We start from the raw sequence: 19,720 nt of genomic DNA, 5'->3' as shown, positions 1-19,720 counted from the left end.
TAAATATAAACAATAACTCGGCAAAGGAAAACGTCATACATCACAAAAATCTTCAAAATCAAATATCTTATTGAACTATCCACACACTATTGAATTTTACCAAATTGACCTGAATGTCAACCTTTCAATTAATTGATTTGCTGATTTGATAAAATGAAAAATTTACCACAATATGTGAAAATTATGCACACAAAAAAGTACATAAATAATAATCTTACTCAAATTTTAAGTTTTATATATTAGAAGTTCTTGTATAGTTCAAATAACAATATATCTAATAGCCAAGTCTCTAATAAATCTAAACAAATTTACATCCATAAAGGTAAAAGATAGGAGAGTGAACATCCAATAATAAATTGAAAAAATATTTCTAAACATCGAAGCTAATAAAACAGTTAGATGTAACTTTGTAACTATAAATTGACAAAGAGAGACCAGAAGAGGAAATAACTGATCCGACTATTTGTTTTCGACTAATCATCACCAATGATACAGTATCAAGCTTTTCCAAGATGGATATCCTGGAAATCTCACATTACATTTTTGTTCTTGTCAACTCCTAGCCTTCGTTAAATTTAATTTTCAGTTAGATTCTTTGAACGTCTTCTGTTCACTCTATAACTCTGCGAACTAATTGAAAGTTAAAAATTTATTGCATAAGCACTTGAGTTTGGTTTTCTTCATCCAAGTCTAGAAAAAGTAAACAAATTGCTTAAGAAATAATCAGAAACATAGATTTAAAAGAAACTTGTTGCTTAAAAGTCTTCAAATGACATAGTTTAGACGTAGGATTTGAATAACTGACTGAGAGCCTGTTTGGATTGACTTTTGGCTTATGTTTGTTATTTTGGCTTTAAAACAAGTGCTTATAAGCATTTTTTTTTAACCCAAAACACTCCAAAAATGCTTAAAAGCTATTTTGTCTTGAAAGCACTTAAAATAAGCCAATCCAAATTGGCTATAACTTTCAGTCATATGAAGTTTTCTGTTCTTTGTCAAAATGAATAGTTTTTAGTATTTTTTTTTTTGTAGAACTAAGACTCAAAACCCTCAAAGGAGTTCAAAGTACCCAAATGTTTTCTAATGTTTTTTTTGTTGTTGTGTTGTAACCAAAATAGGAACTCCTAAACTTTGAAGGAGTGGAAGTCCTTGAATTGTGACCCAAAATATTTGATAAAGAATTATTAAGCAGTTCTAGTAACAAATAAAACAATTCCTAAACCTAAAGGAGTTCAAAGTGCTCAAAAGTTCTTTGATACAATTTCTTCCTTTTGGCTTAAAATCTGAAAAGATTAACCAGCAGACACCCTTAGCATTATGCAAGTGTAATTTGTAGAACTGTGTAACATGTCACCATCATCCACACTGGCTCATTGTGTTGTTGGTCTTCATCAAGCCACTATAGCATTTCATAAATCCTATTCTTTTTCAGTTTCATCATCAACCCATTATGTAAGTGGCTCCATCAATATAGAAGGAAGAACTAGAATGCAAAAAAAATTCATATCTTCACTCTTACCCAACTCTATGTTAAAAAAATATAAATTTTAATTAGCAACACAAAATAGTAATTCTCGTTATATTTTTTGAAAAAGACTGTAGAGTCCATTTACCTGTATCACGACGTCATACGGGTCACATTGCTGCCAAGAATTTGAATGAGAGCCTTGCTCAATATATTAGTGTTATGATAAAAAATACTTGGGATAAAAGTAAAGTAGAAATTCAACATGTAAATATACCGTCTAAGAATATGATGCCGACCCATTGTCATTCTAATGCAGAAACTAACTCATACATAGCTCCGCAAACACCGCACAATCAAGAGATAAAGAATGTAGAATATTTACGAAAATTATTTTATGAAAGACTTGCAAAAGAAATCAAGAAGCTTACAATCATACATGTTTTATATTCATTATTTTATTAAAAACCTCACAATAAAAGAATAAAGAGGAAGATATTTTGCCTAGGGTATTTGATATTAGTAGATATATGGGGATAATTAAGTAATACCTAAAATAACCTTGCATACCTATTCCTTCAATAAAGAGGAAGATATTTATCTAATATCATTCTTCTTTTGTAGAAGTGCTACTCTCCCCTTTTCTAAATTATTTTGATTTTAAGAATTCTTAAAAGAAAAGGTTTGGATATGAACCTACATCACTTAAAGTCTCCAAAAGTGATATTAATGTAGGGTCTTCTTTTTCTATTGTACTATCGTACAACAATCTTTGCAAAAAAAATGGTATTAATTTTTGGGTCTTCTTTTCCTTTCTATCATACAACAATTTTGTTAAATGAAACCTTAAACAAAGGCGACATTAATTGTTGGGATCCTTTTTCCGTCGCCTCCCAGGCAATTTGTTAAGAGAATTCTAAACCGGAAGTGTTGCTATTAAAGAATCCTACCTTTTTTACACTACAACAAGTTTGGATTTTCCAAAAGAATATTCTATTTATATTCTAAGTCTACACTGATATTAAAGAATCACTGATACAAAGGCACACTTCACCTGGATTTACTTGGTACGACAAGAATAAAAAGAGCAAAGATGAAAAGAATTTCCCATCCCATGCGAGATAGAAGTTTCGTATACTTGTTCTTCTTCAATGTAGCTATGTCTGGTACGTAGCATAGTTGGAATAGGACTAGTGTAGGTTACTTTCCTTTTTTCTCATGGAAGGGGAGAGTCTCCCTCATTTATGCTTTCATAGTTGAATTGTACCGGGAGGAGTCCTCTCACAGGTTTACTGCTTTCTAGTTATAGTTAGTCCCTTTTTGTATCGGGGATGAGTTAGCCGACCTTAATAGGTTAGCCGACTTATGAACCACCATAGGATCGGAGGTAAGGTTTATGTCCCCCTCCTTGTATTTTATTTTGATTATTTATGTTAAGGCTTGGGGGTGTTGCTTAACCCCTGACTGTGCACGAGAGGTGGGAGCCTCGTGTAGGGTCTGTTCCCATAAAAAAAAAAATGTCTACTTTGTCCAATGTGAACTCTACTTAAAAAGAGTAAAAAAGATTAACAACATTTGGCTAAGGAGCTTCACGCTTTTAATATAATATGGATCGACACAATAGTTCATGAACTTTTTTTTAGAAGTAAATTTATGGAAATTATTAATGATTTAATTATGAAGCACCTATAAATGTTTGAGACTCCATTTAATTCCCAAGCAGATGCTCCCTCTCTCTCTCTCCCCCCTGAATAGTGTGCTTTAATATAAAATTTCTCCTTTGAGATAAATTAAGGGTACTCCAAAAGTAGTGGTTTCTCTAAATCTTGTACTCACCCTTGTCGCACATACAACTCTTCGATCAAAACAAAAAGAACATTGGAAAATCTGATACATGTGTAAAGAGAGCAAGCTTCCCAACCATTATTTCAGTTTCAAAAAAAAGACCATTGGAAAATTAAAATTCTGCCTAATTTTCAATGTAACAAACAACAATAAGGCCTATATCCTTACTAGTTGCTATTACTTATATGGGTCCTTTGCTTTAATTGGGTCTTGTGCTTAGCTAAGTCTTCAGTGGTTGCAAGAGATTGTTGGTTTCCTAAGACAATTTTTTTCATGTGATTTTAGGTCCCCCCCTCCCCCCCCCCCTTTTATTTTTTTATTTTTTGGGATAAAGTACACTGTTCCCTTTATCATCTTCAATCATCAAATTGGCGCATCTGCGGTCTACATAAGGATTTGGCTATATCATCTTAAGGGACCTCTTATTCTTCATTAGTGCGTGTTACTTGCACTCTTTGTTGGATGTGATCATTTATATTTTAGCACATCCATCTTAACTTCTATATTCTATCTTACATCTATATAATATTAGGTAAATCTGAATAATTTTTTGTTTCTTAATTTTCAACAGCAGAATGAGAAGGAAGCTTTATTTGTCAAATTAAGACGGTGGTGGAAGGGGGTGAATATATTTGAGAAAGCGTATATATTTCTTCCCATACATGAAAAGTAAGTTTTCTAGGTTAATTTTGCTACTTCCTTGATTCATGAGGATTCAGTAGTCGGTCCGTTGAGCTTTTATTACTTGACCTAGTTTCGAAGTTTATCAATTTATAAAACTACATTATTTAGGTCACATTCGACGTTTGTCGTATGTTGGGACGTATTTATTTTTTGCTATTTGCATTTCTCTTAGAAACAATCTCTCTACCTGCATGAGGTAGGGGTAAGGTCAGCGTAAACTCTATACTCTCCAGATCCCAACTGTGGGATTACACTCATACTGGATATGTTGTTGCATTTTCCTAAGTAACTAAGCAGATTGGAGTATTTAATATTCCAGTCCTTTGTTCAGATTCCTCTTATGTTCTTTTCTCCTCCTCCCCCCCCCCTCTCTCTTGCTGACCATTTAACTTGTCTACGATAGGTATTTTTTCTTTTCACTTAGTTTCCTGGAGCTTGCTGTTCATGGCCATATGTTGGTTCTTTTTCTCCTCTGTAGTCATCACTGGAGCTTGGTAATAATTTGCATGCCAGATAAAGAAGACCAATTGGGGCCAATCGCTCTTCACTTGGATTCATTGGGGCTCCACAGCAGCAGCTCTCTTTTTGGTACTATAAAAAAGTAAGATTAACTCTTCTCTTTCGTTGGTTGTTAAATAATGGTCATGTGTGTGTGCTACATGATTTAGTTTCTGTGAGGTTCTAGTCTTTGCTTAATTACTACTGTTGTATCGCTAGGAACTGCAACTATTGTGGTCTGTATGGGCAAATTTTAAAGAAAAATTAAGATCAAACCATATCTAGCATTTTTCCTGGAATTCATGACCAAACTTACCCATCTATAATGAAAACCATTGTTTTGGTTTGATAACTTCCGGCAGTTGGTGTGTCTCCTGAGTTCTTCACGTGTTATACACCACATATATATGGGGAGGTTCTCCAACATTAATAAATTATTACTTTGGGTGTGTTTGGTATGGAGGAAAACATTTACGGGAGAAAGTTTTTCAATTTTCTAATGTTTGGTTGGTCACAATATTCTGGAAAATAAGCTTCTTGAAAATGAGGAAAATGACTTCCCTAATGGAAGTAGGGAAAACAAGTACCATAAGTAACTTCAAAGTTCATTGTCTCCTCCCCACCCACTCAACATCCCCCCCCCCATCTCTTGACCATTACACCCCTGAACTCCCACTCCCCACCCCATCCCACCCTCATAATGTTTTGCTAGCTTACATATAAATGCTCTTGGGATATTATTTTTTTACTTACCGAACACTAGAAAATAAGTAAGAAATCCACTTGTTTTTCAAGAAAATATTTTCTAGGAAAACATTTTCCTTCATACCAAACACATTTATAACATAATATTCTAAACTTCTGGTTTGAAATGATCATGAGTATTAGTCTAATATGACCCATGGAATATCATTTCTGAAATGGAAAGCTTCTTCACTCATGAGGTTCATTTTAATTCAAAGTATTAATTTTGGACCAGATTTTTGATAGAAGAATGGAGATTCTTGAGACAAAGAGTAGTAGCAGATCATCCTTTTACAGACAAAATATGGGAAGATCTTCCACGAAGAATAGACGACAACATTATTCCGGTATTCCTCCATTTAAATTTCTTGTCTCTTAGTTTTAAGCATTCTTGTGAATTCTTTCATGCTTATATATGTAGTCTTTTACTTGTAAGGTAATGGATTCAATTGGCATCAATGTGGGATGTGAATATTCCCTAATTGAATTTTTTTCCAGAAAATATGAAATCTTCCTCAAAGAATTGATGATAACAGTATTCAAGTATTCACCTATTAAAAGATTTCTTGTCTCTTTTAGTTTTAAGCATTCTTGTGAAATGTTTCTTGCTTGTATATATGCAGTCAATAACTTACAAGGTAATGAATTTGGTTTGGCATCATGTGGGATGTGAGATTTTGTTCTTTGGTTGAATTGTGTTTTCTGATTCATCATGGCATGGGTGTTCAGCTGCAGAGCTGGATATCTTCGCTAAGAAATTTCCGTCTCATTAAAATGATTCATTTGTTCTGTATTTTCCAGAGCTTCAGCAATGAGTCTATTCATACTCGAACTTTTTATATCCTCCGACATTTCACTTAAAAAGCACCATGTTATCGTTCTGTTTGGTAGATTAAACTTATTCAACAACACCTAATGCATACAGCATTTTACAGCAGTAGTGTTTGGAAAAGAGTGGTTTCTACAAAAAGTAAGTGGTTGTGTTTCATTGGACAGATCTCCTTACGTGTTTATGTTGTCTTAGGACTAGCTATAGTTTCTGCTAGATTAGCTCAGATTAGTTTTTTTTTTCTCTTTTTCTATAACCGTGGTGTTCGGGCCAGTTTGGGTGCACCTTGATTAGTTCCACGAGCTACCTGCTACCTCTCACCAGCACAAGTACCGGGTCACTTTGTCCACCAAGATTTGGATAGATAGGAAAGAAATCACCTAGTGTTTGCCTCTAGGATTCGAACCTGAGACCTCATGGTTAGTTTTTATTTTTTATTTTTTAATCTCTTTGTTTGCCTGTATTCTCCTCCCCCCCCCCCCTTTCTTTTTGGTTGTCTAAAAGAAGATCCTAAATCTCCATCTTCAGATAACGACTCCCTAACATCTTCTGAACACATACAAAGATCAAGGGGAGGGAGTACGAAATATTGGTTCAGTTCATCAAATTCTACTTGAGAACTTTCTGCAGTAGAAATAAAGCGAACTTGTAAATACTTCATTATCATGCCTTCATAGTGACCTCCTTCTGTTGCACTTTTCTTACAGGTCCCACAACAAGGAAATGATTATGACTGTGGACTCTTTGTGCTATTCTTTATGGAACGATTCATCGCTGAAGTTCATGAAAGGTTTAAAAAGAAGGATCTAGCAATGGTATTAATTCCTTTTCATATATAAATCTTCTGTCTCTTCCGCTCTGATAATGCATCAATTTCTTTGTTAGTGATGTATTGACCCTTGACCCATTTTCAGTTTGGACGCAAGTGGTTCAAACCTGAAGAAGCATCTAATATGAGGCGGATAATCCGTGACATACTTGAGGAAAAATTCAAGAATCCAAGTGACAAATAGTTTTTCTTGGTCACCTCTTTTTACAACAACATACTCAGGTAATCCCAAGTGTTTCTTTGTCACCTACCATCTGTAAATAACTGCTGCTGTTGACAAGCAATTCTTAACCATATCAGGCATGAATGGATCAACTGCTTATTACCAACACTCCTGAAGTTGGGCTCAACAGTTAGATATTGTAGTTACATACCCTAGAAATTTACATGAGATTCTAGAATCTCTCTTTATAGTCTGCTTAGGAAGGTTTCTCCTGAAATGTAGTGAAGATCGGGAGATACATCGTGGAGAACTCCCTTTGGTTCGAGCTACATTTTACAGGGCCCCGAGATGCAGGAGAATTTCATATTGACCATTTTCTTTCAAAAGCAGAAGCTGGATCAAGTACATTTGGCATGATAATAGGACTTAGGAGGTTTCTGCAGATAAACATTTTTTGGACTTTCCCTTCCATTATTACTGCCTGGAGTTCAAACATCTCATACCGTTCATGTAAATGTTTTCTTCAATGATATGAAGAAGAAGATCAAAGCTGTATGTGCTTCTTGATGCAACATAATCTCGTTTTAGTATATACTTGTGCAAACTAATTATCCCCCTTTTAAAAAAAATATTCAAAAACGACCCATTGTAAACATTGTACTATAGGCTAAATTGAAAGTTACTAAATCCCTATAATTTGCATCTACAGTATTTTTAGTACGTGTTTGGACCTGCGAAATCACGAGATTGAAATTTCAAATTCTCCAAAAAGTTTGATTTGAAAATTTCATAATATGATTTCACATTTTTCAAATACAAAAATTGATCCACAAGTTTATATTTTGTAATAGAAAATCTACCATTTTATATCTAAGTAACTTTTTTGCGAGAATACAAAACGAGTGATGAAATATTCATGGAATATGAACATGATGATATAGTTATTAATGAGACTGACCATATTCAATTTCATTAAAGAGTAGTACACTATAACTCGTGTTTAATATTACTTTTTTATTGAACTAAAACTTGATTAATAACTGTTGTATTTTTTTTTAGAATAACTTCGTGAGTGTATTAAACTTTTGTTATGAAATTTTGCTTATTTGGTAAGAATGTATAAAGAATTGAAGCAATTTTGATTACATGTCCAAATAAAACTTCATCTCATATGATTTTATATCATGATTTTGTATCACATGGTCAAACGAGATATGCGAGATAGGACAAACAAGGATATCTCATGATATTATTTTGTACTAGTTTTTATATGAGATAGTAATTCTATCAATTTAGTACAAATGACGGATTTTTTTTTTTGAGATTAGTAAATATCTCAAACGAAATATGAGATAAAGTTAATTTCCAATTTTATCCTACGACTTTCTAGTTAACTGGACAAGTTTTCTTATCCAAATCTTAAGTTGCCTCTGTATTATTAACCCTTTTAACGAGGATCAAGCAAGGGCAGGTCTTTTTACACACATAACAATAAAAGGAAAAAAAAAGAGGTAAAAAGTTTATTTTTTATTTTGCAGGAGTTGCACTTGATCATATTGATTACAAGTTGTCTATGTACCCCTACTAATTAAATCTTTTACACATTATTTGGATGGATTTTACATATATCATATTGTATTGTACGTATCATATTGTGATGAATATAATATGTAAATATATTATAATATTTTTTATCATTATATAATGTCTCACATCAACAATCTGATTAATAAGCTTATAACATTATAAAAGAAAGTATGGTACGAGCTAGAGTTATTATAAGAAAAATAGGGTAAAAATAAAATAAAATAATTAAATAATAAACAAAGACAAATTTAGAAAAAAAAAGGGTGACGTGATTATATCAAATTGATTGCTACATAAAATGAGTTCTTTTATCGATACATAACAATGAAGTTAAGAATACAATAAACAATTGAAACAAAAAAAAAATTCCTTCCAAATTATGATAAAAAATCCAGTCATTTTTTTGTGCTTTCTATAGCAATCCTTGTAACTTTTCTCTAGCTTTTTCAATTTCATCTTGCAATTGTTTTTCCCATATTTGTTTTTTCTTCTTCATTTGTTGTTCATCATATTCCTTCCTTACTTCTATTTTGCTTTGTCCTTGTGAATATAACTTTAACTTGGCTTCTTTCATCTTTTCACACAATTGTGTTTTCCACATCTCTTTTTTCTTCTTCATTTGTTGTGAATATAACTTCAACTTGGCTTCTTCCATCTCCTCACACAATTGCATTTTCCATATCTCCTTTTGCTCTTTTATTTGGTGTTCATCAAATTCCTCTTTGTGCATCAACAAAAAAATTTCTTGTCCTTGTTTGCCATTTGATTCCGAAAAAGACTTGGCTTTTTCGATTTCTTCAAGTAATTCCTTTCTCCACATTTCCCTTTTCTTCATGCAATAAGTCATTTTACTTGAACAAAGTATTATAAGTAAAAAAAAATATTTCCTTACAACAACTTGTAGAAGAACGATACTTCTACAAAACTAAGGGCATAAGGAAGAATATATATGTAGGGAAAATTATGCTAATTTTCTTACTCCTATATGACATAGGAATTCCTTTCCTATAAATTATAGACGTACAAAAGTTTCCTAAAAAACATTTTTATTAGTTTCCTAAACTATTAAAGTTATGGAACCAAATATGAGAATATGCTAAACGATGAGAACCACGCATGTTGCTTGAGCAGAAACGAATCATAAATCAATCCAGTCAATTTTTACTAAGTTTTTTTTTTTTAATTTATAATTTGTTTAAGTATCTAATAAAAAGAATGTTTCTCTTTATTGTTGTTATATATAACATACCAAACAAAAAAGAAGTCTTTTTAAGAATATTTTGATGAAGTTTTTATAAGTCAACTGGGCTACATATCTATTGGGAGGAGGAAACACCACAACTAAAGTTTGATATGATAAAAATAATAAAAATAAATTGGACACGAGAATTTTACGTGAAAACCCCTCAAACAGATAGAGGGAAAAAACCACGGGATAAAAGGATTTTACTATGAAAATATGGGAGTACACTGCTCTCAAATACAAGGAAAAAACAACAATTAACACTCCTTTCTTGTAAAAGGAACAACTCACTAAAGAGGGCACTCAAGATTACAATATTTATCTTGGTGTATAACTCTCTTATTATTCTTACTCTCTCTTTTTCTGAATGAATTAAATGAGGGCACGAGGTCCTCTATTTATAGGAGGAAGAAAACGCGTTAATTTTCTACGCATTTTATTTTTCCTGTCAAAAGTTGTATGCGTACCAAATGTCAACTGCTTTTTCAAACGTTGCTTTTGCTTTTTGTTTCTTTCAAAAGCCACTTTTGACTTCCTGCATAGTTGTTTGTTGCATTTTTTCTTTCTTTTGCTTTTGCTTTTTTTTTTTTTTGACTTCTTGCATTCTCCCACTTGAAGATTTAATTGAGAATCAATTAAGTCTTCACACCATTCTTTCTACCTAATTACAGCAATGTTACATTTTTGCTAGGCCAATAAAAGATCGACACCATATAAACTTGTTACTGTTGATCGGCTTCGAATTGTTGTGAGTCGAACCACCAGAGAAAATATCTCATTAAAGTCTATACCTTCTTTCTGAGCGAATCCTTTCACCACCAATCTTGCATGATATTTTTCCACTTGATCATTACCATTGTGTTTGATCTTGTAGACCCATTTGTTTCCAATGGCCTTCCTTCCTTGTGGTAATTGAACAAGATTCCATATTTTATTTTTATGAAGAGCTTCAATTTCTTCTTGCATTGCTGCCATCCATAGAGATAATTCTTGGCCTTTCATAGCCTCGTGAAAAGTTGAAGGCTCTCCATCTTCTATTAATAGACAGTATGCAATATTGCTCTCCATAGAATAATCTGAGTGACAAGATGGTTCTCTTCTCTCCCTAGTTGATCGTCAAACTTGTGGAGTTTCGATCTCAGCTTGCTCTTGTTCTACGTGCTTTGGTGCTGCTTCAGAAGAAACTGGAACTTCTTTTATTTCTTCAACTTCAATTGTAGTAGTCTCTGATTTTTCTTTTGAAGTGCTACCTTCTTTTGCTTGTATCTTGTTTTCAACAAATACAATATCCCTGCTGATTACCACCTTGCGGACAGTGGGATCCCACAAGATATACCTCTTGACTCCATCAGCATACCCTAAGAAAATGCATTTTCTGAATTTTGGATCCAACTTTAATTTTTCTTGGGTGTTGTACGTAACATAAGCAGGACTTTCGAATATATGTAGGCAAGAATAATCAGCTGGTTTTCCTGTCCACATCTCCATTGGTATTTTCAGATCAATTGCGGTTGATGGTGATCGATTGATCACATAATATGCGGTTTTGACTGCTTCTGCCTAAAATAGTTTTTCCAACCCTGCAATTGCCAACATAGCTCTTGTCCGTTCCAACAAGATTCTGTTCATCCGCTCTGCTACTCCATTTTGTTGTAGAGTATATGCCACCGTGAACTGCCTTTTAATACCTTATTGTTTACAGAAGTTATTAAATTCATCACCAATGTATTCTCCTCTATTATCTGTCCTGAAATACTTGATCTTTTTCTCAGATTCAAGTTCCACTCGTGCTTTGAACTCTTTGAAAACTGGAAAAACATCTGCCTTTCTCTTGATTGGATACACACAACTTCTCCTGGAGAAATTGTCGATAAATGACATTAAATATTTCGCTCCTCCTAGAGACTCCATTGGTGCTTTCCAGACATCAAAGTGGACTAAATCTAATATTTCCTTACTTTTAATAGAGGAACTGCTAAACTTTAATCTATTTTGCTTACTGGTAACACAATGCTCACAAAAGGGTAGTGAAACCTTTTCGAACCCTGGAAGAAGCTTTTGCTCAGCAAGAATCTTTAAACCTCATTCCAACATATGACCAAGTTTACGATGCCATATCATCGTTGATTCTTCAAATAAACTTGCTGACGCGGTTGATGCTTCTCCTTCTTGGTATGTTTCACTTTTAAGTACATATAGATTTGTAGCAAGTTTTTCTGCTTTCATCACTACAAGCTCTCCTTTGGATATTTTCATGACTCCACCATGAGTCTTATATGAACATCCATTATCATCTAATTGTCCCAAAGACAATAGATTCTTCCTTAAGTCTTTTACATGTCGTACCTCCTGAATGGTATGTATCATTCCATCATACATCTTTATTTTAATGGAACCAATATCAATTACATCCAAAGCATGATCGTCTCCCATGAACAAAGACCCTCCTGAGATAGGATTATATTGATGGAACCATTCTCTTCGGGAAGTCATGTGCCATGTTGCTCTTGTGTCCATGATCCAGACATTAGTGAAACATTTTCTGCCTTCATTATTTGATATTGCTTCACTACATAAAATATCTCCATCATCAAAGGTACTTGCAATATTTCCTTGAGCATTTGATGGCTCAAGTTGTTCACTGTTCTTCTTGAACCGACAATCTTTCTTGAAGTGCCCTTTCTTACCATAGTTGTAACACTTGATATTCTTCTTACTTCTTGATTGAGATCTACCATGATTGTGACTCCCACTGAGGCCACATTCCGTTGGTCTTCCCCTCACCATCATTAAAGCTTCAGCTTGCTGCGAACTTGTTTGTCTGTCTTTCTTATTTTTGCATCGATTTTCTTCTTCTAAGACAGCGGTTGCAATTTTATCGAAAATTAGACTGTCTATATTGTTTGTCAGGTTGATGATAAGTTGATCATATGAGTCAGGCAGACTTTGAAGTAGAAGCTCCGTACGTTCAGTCCCCTCTATTTTGCAACTCATTATTGTAAGTTGCGAAAACAAAGTATTCAAAATATTGATGTGTTCAGTAATCGACATGGACTCTGCTATTCGAAGAGTATACAATCTTCTTTTTAAGAAGATTTTATTATGCAAAGACTTGACCTCGTACAACTCCGTAAGAGTATCTCATATTTCCTTCGCCGTCTATTTTTCAGCCATACTAGACAATACTTGATCAGCTAGTGCCAAGTGTAAATCAGCAACTGCGTTGCTGTCTATGTCATTTCACTTGCTGTCATTAACAAAGTCTGTGGGTCTGCCTTCAATTGCAGCTAAACAATTGTCTTTTCTTAATATCACTTTTATTTTCATTTTCCACAATGAGAAATTAGTCCTATTAAATTTCTCAACGTCAAACTTTGTTGTATTCGACATTTTTATTTGCTTCACACCCTTCTAGATTATTTCTGAATATTTTTGCGAACAATCGTGACAAACTGTACCGTCATCGAAATTTACTATTCACGTGAATAGTAATTTCATTGAATTTACTATTCACAAAAAATTATTATTCACGAATAGTACATTCACATAAAACAGACAGAATAATCGAGAGCTCTGATACCACTGTTGGGAGGAGGAAGCACCACAACTAAAGTTTGATATAATAAAAATAATGAAAATAAATTGGACACGAGAATTTTACGTGAAAACCCCTCAAATAAATAGAGGGAAAAAACCACGGGGTAGAAGGATTTTACTATGAAAATATGAGAGTATACTACTCTCAAATACAAGGAGAAAACAACAATTAACACTCCTTTCTTGTAAAAGGAACAACTCACTAAAGAGGGCACTCAAGACTACAATATTTATCTTGGTGTATAACTCTCTTAGTATTCTTACTCTTTTTTTTGAATGAATTAAATGAGGGCACGAGGTCCTCTATTTATAGGAGGAAGAAAACGTGTTAATTTTCTACGCGTTTTATTTTTCCTGTCAAAAGTTGTATGCGTACCAAATGTCAACTTCTTTTTCAAACGTTGCTTTTTCTTTTTCTTTTTTTCAGAAGCCACTTTTGACTTCCTGCATAGTTGTTGCATTTTTTCTTTCTTTTGCTTTTGCTTTTTTTTGACTTCTTGCAATATCTGCCTAATTTTTAAATAAGACGGTTCATTCTATATCGGAAGGAAGGGTCATGTTTTTATGGGCTCATTTTGCCATCCTTAATTTTAATTTTTGTAACTCAAGTAATTGTACTAGTGCTCTTCATTTTTCTTTAATTATTGTTTGTGAATCTCAGAGGCAAATCCAAAATTTGAAGTTTATGTATTTTCAAGGGAATCGAACCCTCATAGGCCATACAGGAAGGCTAGCTAAGCTTAAGTGGGTTCTTTCACTATTGTTGGACAAAATAATTGTTTTGTTATTGGGTTCCCAACATATATTTCTTATGTATTTAATAGATTTCTCAATATAAATATAAAAAATATGTACTGATTTTCAAGAACCCGCACCCGGTACCCTAGATCTACCCCTATTTGTGATATTATTATGATGGGTCAAATATTTTTTTTTGCCCCTCTTTTCTTGAGGAGCTTAACCGCGCTAATGCACTTAAATGTAAAAATACTAGGGTTGTTAGGTCGTGTATTGATTGTTAGAAAATAATATGAAGGATTTTGGCTATGCTATAATACACAAGGAAAAAGTATACATGCATATGTGTATATATGTGAAAATAAACTTTACAAGAGCATTTTAATGACTTTATGGTCACAAAAACTAGTTTTGTGATATTAGTATTGTAAAAAGTCTATTTAGTAACTTTACCGTTATAATATAGTCTTGTAATATAATAGACAAAAAAGTGAACTGACTTGCTGCTCCTATAAACTTTGTCATTAGTTAATGCCACTCTTCTCGTTATAGCAATCTTCATAATGATGTCAAGTTTCAAAACTTAATTAAGAATGGCATATTGATCACACAATTGAAATAACTATAATAAAAATATCAAATGTCATATATTTATATAAAATAGCGTTCACAGAAATATATTCAAATCATCATATGTGATATGACATAATCTAAATAGAACATATCAATCATATTCCTAACAATATCTGTCACGACCTATACAATCGTACACAATCGTGAGTGTCACCCACACTAATCTTTCAGCTAACTCAAATCATACCCAGCAGCCATTTCATTAATAAGCAAACTTAATATAATAAAATGCTAAGGATACAATTCAAAACAATCAAGATTAAGTTTCCCTAAACATATAACATTCGCAAAAAATATCCCTAAAACCTGAAAGTCATTGTACCAAAACTTTAACAAAAAAGTGTGGGGATGCAACCCCAAACAAGGAAATAATAAACTAAAGTCTATGAATGTCTGATGTCCGAAAAGATGGACAAGAAACTTGGAGGAATTCATGCTCGCCTGAACGAAATAGCTCATCATTGGATTCAAATAGTAGAACTCTCACAGTTGAGGTCTCGCAATAGTCGCCTAAATATGCCCTGTACTCAACAAAAAAAGAGTAAGTGCAGTATCAATATACAAACCACTGTGTACTGGTAGAATTATATGACTAGTTTCGTTATATGAAATACGAACAAACAACCACAAATTAGTAAAACAGATAATATATAATTAAAGTTACAATTATAGCATCACTCGAACTCTAGTTTAAAACAGATAATATATAATTAAAGTTACAATTATAGTATAACCCGGACTCCAGTTCTTACTTTGAATTGATATGTACAATAACATGAAACAATCACAGCATAACAACCAATCGGTTCTCTCATAAAACCCACACATAAACTGTTAGTGTATTGGTGTAAGACCCCATAAGTTGAAAAGTCTATCTGGCGTTTCCTCGCGTAAAGGACTTGAGGGTGCGGAGGCTGGACGCCAAAATTGCGCACAGAGGAAAATTCTTTTAGTGCAATTGTTGGTCTTCCACGAGGTCCCTTACAGACCGTATTCCTTTCCACGACCCATGGAGGTTCCCTGTGAAAGGCTTTAGGAAATGGGAAATTGAGAGAGCTTTTTATGATTACATCGGCAATAATCCGACAAAAGGAGGATTATTCAGAGCAGGTTCAATGTTAAGGTTCACGAGTGATTTATGGTCCATGAATAGGTCTACGAGTCATAGATTGGCTCATAGAAGTGGATTTGAGTGTTTAGGAGAGGGTCGACTTCACGAGCTATTCCTACAAACAGTGGTGAGCTCTACCGACCGTAGAGGGGTCCGTAGACCACACCACTAGACTTGGGAACCTAAGAGACTTTAGTGGGAGGTTATATGAACCGTGGTAAGTTTCATGAGCCGTGGACCCCATCATAAGAGGGCTTCATTATTTTTGTTTGGGGTACTTTCCACGAGGACCTATACGACCCATCAAATGTTACAAGACTTGTAGAACCCTCCGTATAATACCACCCTCCAAGGAACCAGTAACAACCTTTCCAGGGACACCTATACAATCCGTGGAAGCTTGTACGGATCGTATAAGGTGTCTGTATAAATGATCGTTCAGTAAAAAATTTTAAGGACAATCCAGACTTTTTCACACTTTTTTATATTAATACTTGGGTATTTTTAGGCCTTTTCCCTACAAACTATAAATACCCAAACCCTTTAAATAAACCTCATTCCCTCTCATTCACCTAAAATTCTCTAAGGATCATAATAATTTCTCTCTCAAGATTTTCTTCTCCATCAAGCTAGGATTTCAAGAGCTCAAGTCTCATTTTTTTGATAGCTAAGGATCAACAAGGTATGTGGAAATTTCATCAATAGATCATTTCCATCTATGGAGTCACAAAGATTTTTCTCTTTTTCTATCAATTTCAATTCAATGATTCTAGGGTTTTGATGATTTAGCCAAACATTACTCAGGATTTTGCCTCAACAAACATTCAGGCCAAGTTCTAGATCAGCAATACGATGCAATTGAATTTTAATCTAAAGCTCACCACACAATGCACATGAAGCAATGATGTTGGTTTTATTCTTACCTTGAATGCCTGCAAGAGAATTTTCAAGCATCACAAAACTACAAATCAAAGATACCAACAGAAGCTATAGTTTACCACAAGCCAATTCTTTTTATCATACCGAATATTTTACATGCTTCTAACTGTATTCGTCCCAATCAAGAAGATATGAATCTTAAAATATGTACACAATTTATTTTTATTTTTTTTGTTGAAAAAGAAATACCGCATCCAAGAAGGGATGTCTAAGTATCTCATTGGGATGAGAATCAGGTGTGCGTAGTTATTACAGATATGACATATAAAATAATTTAAAAAATTTAGACAAACTCAGAGTGACATCTCGTAAGTCTAGTGCTTGTTGACATCTTCAGTTGGGGAGTGTCTTTTGCCTATTTTTCCCAATACATTTCGTGTCCTCTCAACCATCGGTGAGGACACCTATCATTGTATTATTTTTCAAATATTCCTCAGAGATTATACATTGGTATATTCTTCTAATTTCCTACATGAATCACTTGTTATTGTGTTTTTTTGGAAATTGTCTCTTATGACTTGAATTCTTCCAACTATTCACGAGAATCATACATTGTCATAACCATCCCCGATTATTGTCGGCCCGACTATTGTGGGGATCATTTTCCTACAAAGATATGAGAAAAGGGTTAAAGTGGGGCCATTATAAAAAAATAAGTAACAAAATATAGGAATAAGACTTCATAGTCAAAAACTCCCCAATTTATCTTTCAGACTGTGTATTGGTGTCTTGTGAAATTTAAGGTCATCATTATTTTCCATTTACTCTTTGTCCCTGCAAGATTCATAGTAGAAAGGGTTACGATTTTCTTTAGATTAAAGAATTGAAAGAGATTAGGGTTAAAGTTTGTGGTTGAATGTTGCCGCTGATTTGGGGTTGCCGTGATTCCCTCTCTTGAAATAATATCGTCTCTCCTGACAACAATCATTGGACGCATGACGTATAAATAAATTATCGATCGTTCCGAAAAAGGGTCAAGCATAGAATGCCCGGCCGCGATTTCGCAAAATCATTCTTTAATATACTATACATTCAATAGGAAGATGCCATGAAATGCAAATGACAGTTTAATATATAAATTAAACACATAATTATGCAATTAAGGAAAGCAAGAATTACTAATTAATATAAACTCAAACAGTTAGTCAAATAAGCAATCAAATCTAATGGTTAGAACCTAATTAAGTCTCCAGCAGAGTCGTCATTTCTGTTATGTCGAAAAAATACGGTTTAAAATTAATTTCAACTTTTTAGAGAAAAAATCAATTTTTAGAAAAGAGAGTCGCTACTTAATTTTTAAGGAAAATCAAGAAACCTTAATTTTAAAGACCTTAACAGATTTAAGTCCTAAAATTAGAGAAAATGGATAAGGGTTCGAATTTTCACTTTGAGAAGGTATTAGCATTCAAAGTGTCCGCTAACACGCGGTTATCCGACGATTTGAAAATTATTTGACTAACTTTTGAAAATATTAATTTAAAAGAAAATAAAGACTTTAAAACTATTTTTTGAAAAAATAATCAAGCTTATACATTGAAAATAATATGAGAAGAACGTAAAGTTTATCAAAATGGCTAAATAAAGGTAGAAAATTATTTTAAAAAATAAATTAACATTAAATGGTTTATCTTTACGGAAATATAATTAAGTTAAACTAAACTAAGATTAATATCTAAGCAATAATAAACAACATAAGTAAATCAATTATTGCAAACTGAATCAATAAAAATAAATAATAAATAACATAAAAAAATATGACCCGACACTTAATTTCTGTACATCTTGACTAAGTTGTTGGTCCACCTGGGTTTTGGGTTTTTGGCCCAATTCTGCTATATACCACTGTATATCATATTGTATATACATTGTATATCAATGTATACAATATTATTTTCTTGCATATCGGACTATAGATATATTGTATATCAATGTATATAACACAATTTTCCATCTGTATTCCATGTATACATCCAATATCAATATTCAAACCATGTATATTAGCTTCCTTTCCATGTATCAACTTTCCAACAATTCGAGCAAGATGATGGGAGACTCAAAACTCAATGATATGCAAGGATGGAGTCCAAAGATGGACTCGAATTGATATCACATGCACCAAAATAAAATTAAATAAGAATCTACTCATTTTAAGGTAAATCAAAAAATATATCATGATATTTTAAGATATCAAATTCATGAGTCTTCTAGAGGTGACTAACAACATATATTTCACCTACAAATGATGTATACACATTTCCCAATTGCGCAAAATAAAGTGCCTTCCCTTTGATTAGGTAAAGTATCATTTAACAATGTAACTGCATCTTATGATATAGTGCACACTAACACATTACCTAAACATACGTACAAGTACACATTCAAGTCAATGACGGCATTGGTGAGACTACTTTCATCATGTTTAATGGAATGATTAAAAAGCTGCTTGATACTTTTGCACACAAGTTGGTCAACAGATTATCGTCACTCCATACAAATGTACCTTCACAAATACAAAGCTTTTGCGGGAAAGAATTTATTTTCAAATTTAAATTAAACCATTATAATTTGAAAGAGGGTCATGAAAACTTTACGTTTACAAAACTATTTACTCCAGACGATGAACTGGAAGAGCAGTACAAGAAGAAAAAAAGAAGATAAAGTGAAGTACTATAACTTGTATCCCTTTGTACTAAATACTTCATTTACAAATAAACAGGTACACATAGACTGTTATTAAGGATTGACTTTTATTTTTGGGTATAAGATAAAAGCAAAATGGAAGATAGCATGAAACAAATAATCGGGAAGCAGTAGG

The 19,720-nt window shown here is 33.2% G+C and overlaps 1 protein-coding gene across 7 annotated transcripts in view; it reads left to right on the top strand.

The window, feature by feature from the left end:
• LOC129880330 (ubiquitin-like-specific protease 1D) overlaps positions 1-7,753 on the top strand; it is a 28,379-nt gene extending 20,626 nt beyond the window's left edge. For 3 of the 7 annotated variants that reach the window (XM_055954314.1, XM_055954310.1, XM_055954312.1), the window contains exons 10-15: positions 3,882-3,979; positions 4,398-4,595; positions 5,472-5,583; positions 6,773-6,880; positions 6,980-7,116; positions 7,195-7,753. In XM_055954314.1, the coding sequence (XP_055810289.1) occupies positions 3,882-3,979; positions 4,398-4,595; positions 5,472-5,583; positions 6,773-6,880; positions 6,980-7,078 (615 nt within the window). In that variant the 3' untranslated portion in view covers positions 7,079-7,116; positions 7,195-7,753. The remainder of the gene's footprint in view (positions 1-3,881; positions 3,980-4,397; positions 4,596-5,471; positions 5,584-6,772; positions 6,881-6,979; positions 7,117-7,194) is intronic. The other 4 variants (XM_055954313.1, XM_055954311.1, XM_055954316.1 and 1 more) reach the window with 4 other exon arrangements.
• Positions 7,754-19,720: the final 11,967 nt, after the last annotated feature.

Source organism: Solanum dulcamara, chromosome 2 (genome assembly GCF_947179165.1).
Source record: "Solanum dulcamara chromosome 2, daSolDulc1.2, whole genome shotgun sequence".
NCBI classification, from domain to species: domain Eukaryota; kingdom Viridiplantae; phylum Streptophyta; class Magnoliopsida; order Solanales; family Solanaceae; genus Solanum; species Solanum dulcamara.
This window is presented reverse-complemented; position numbering and strand designations above follow the sequence as displayed.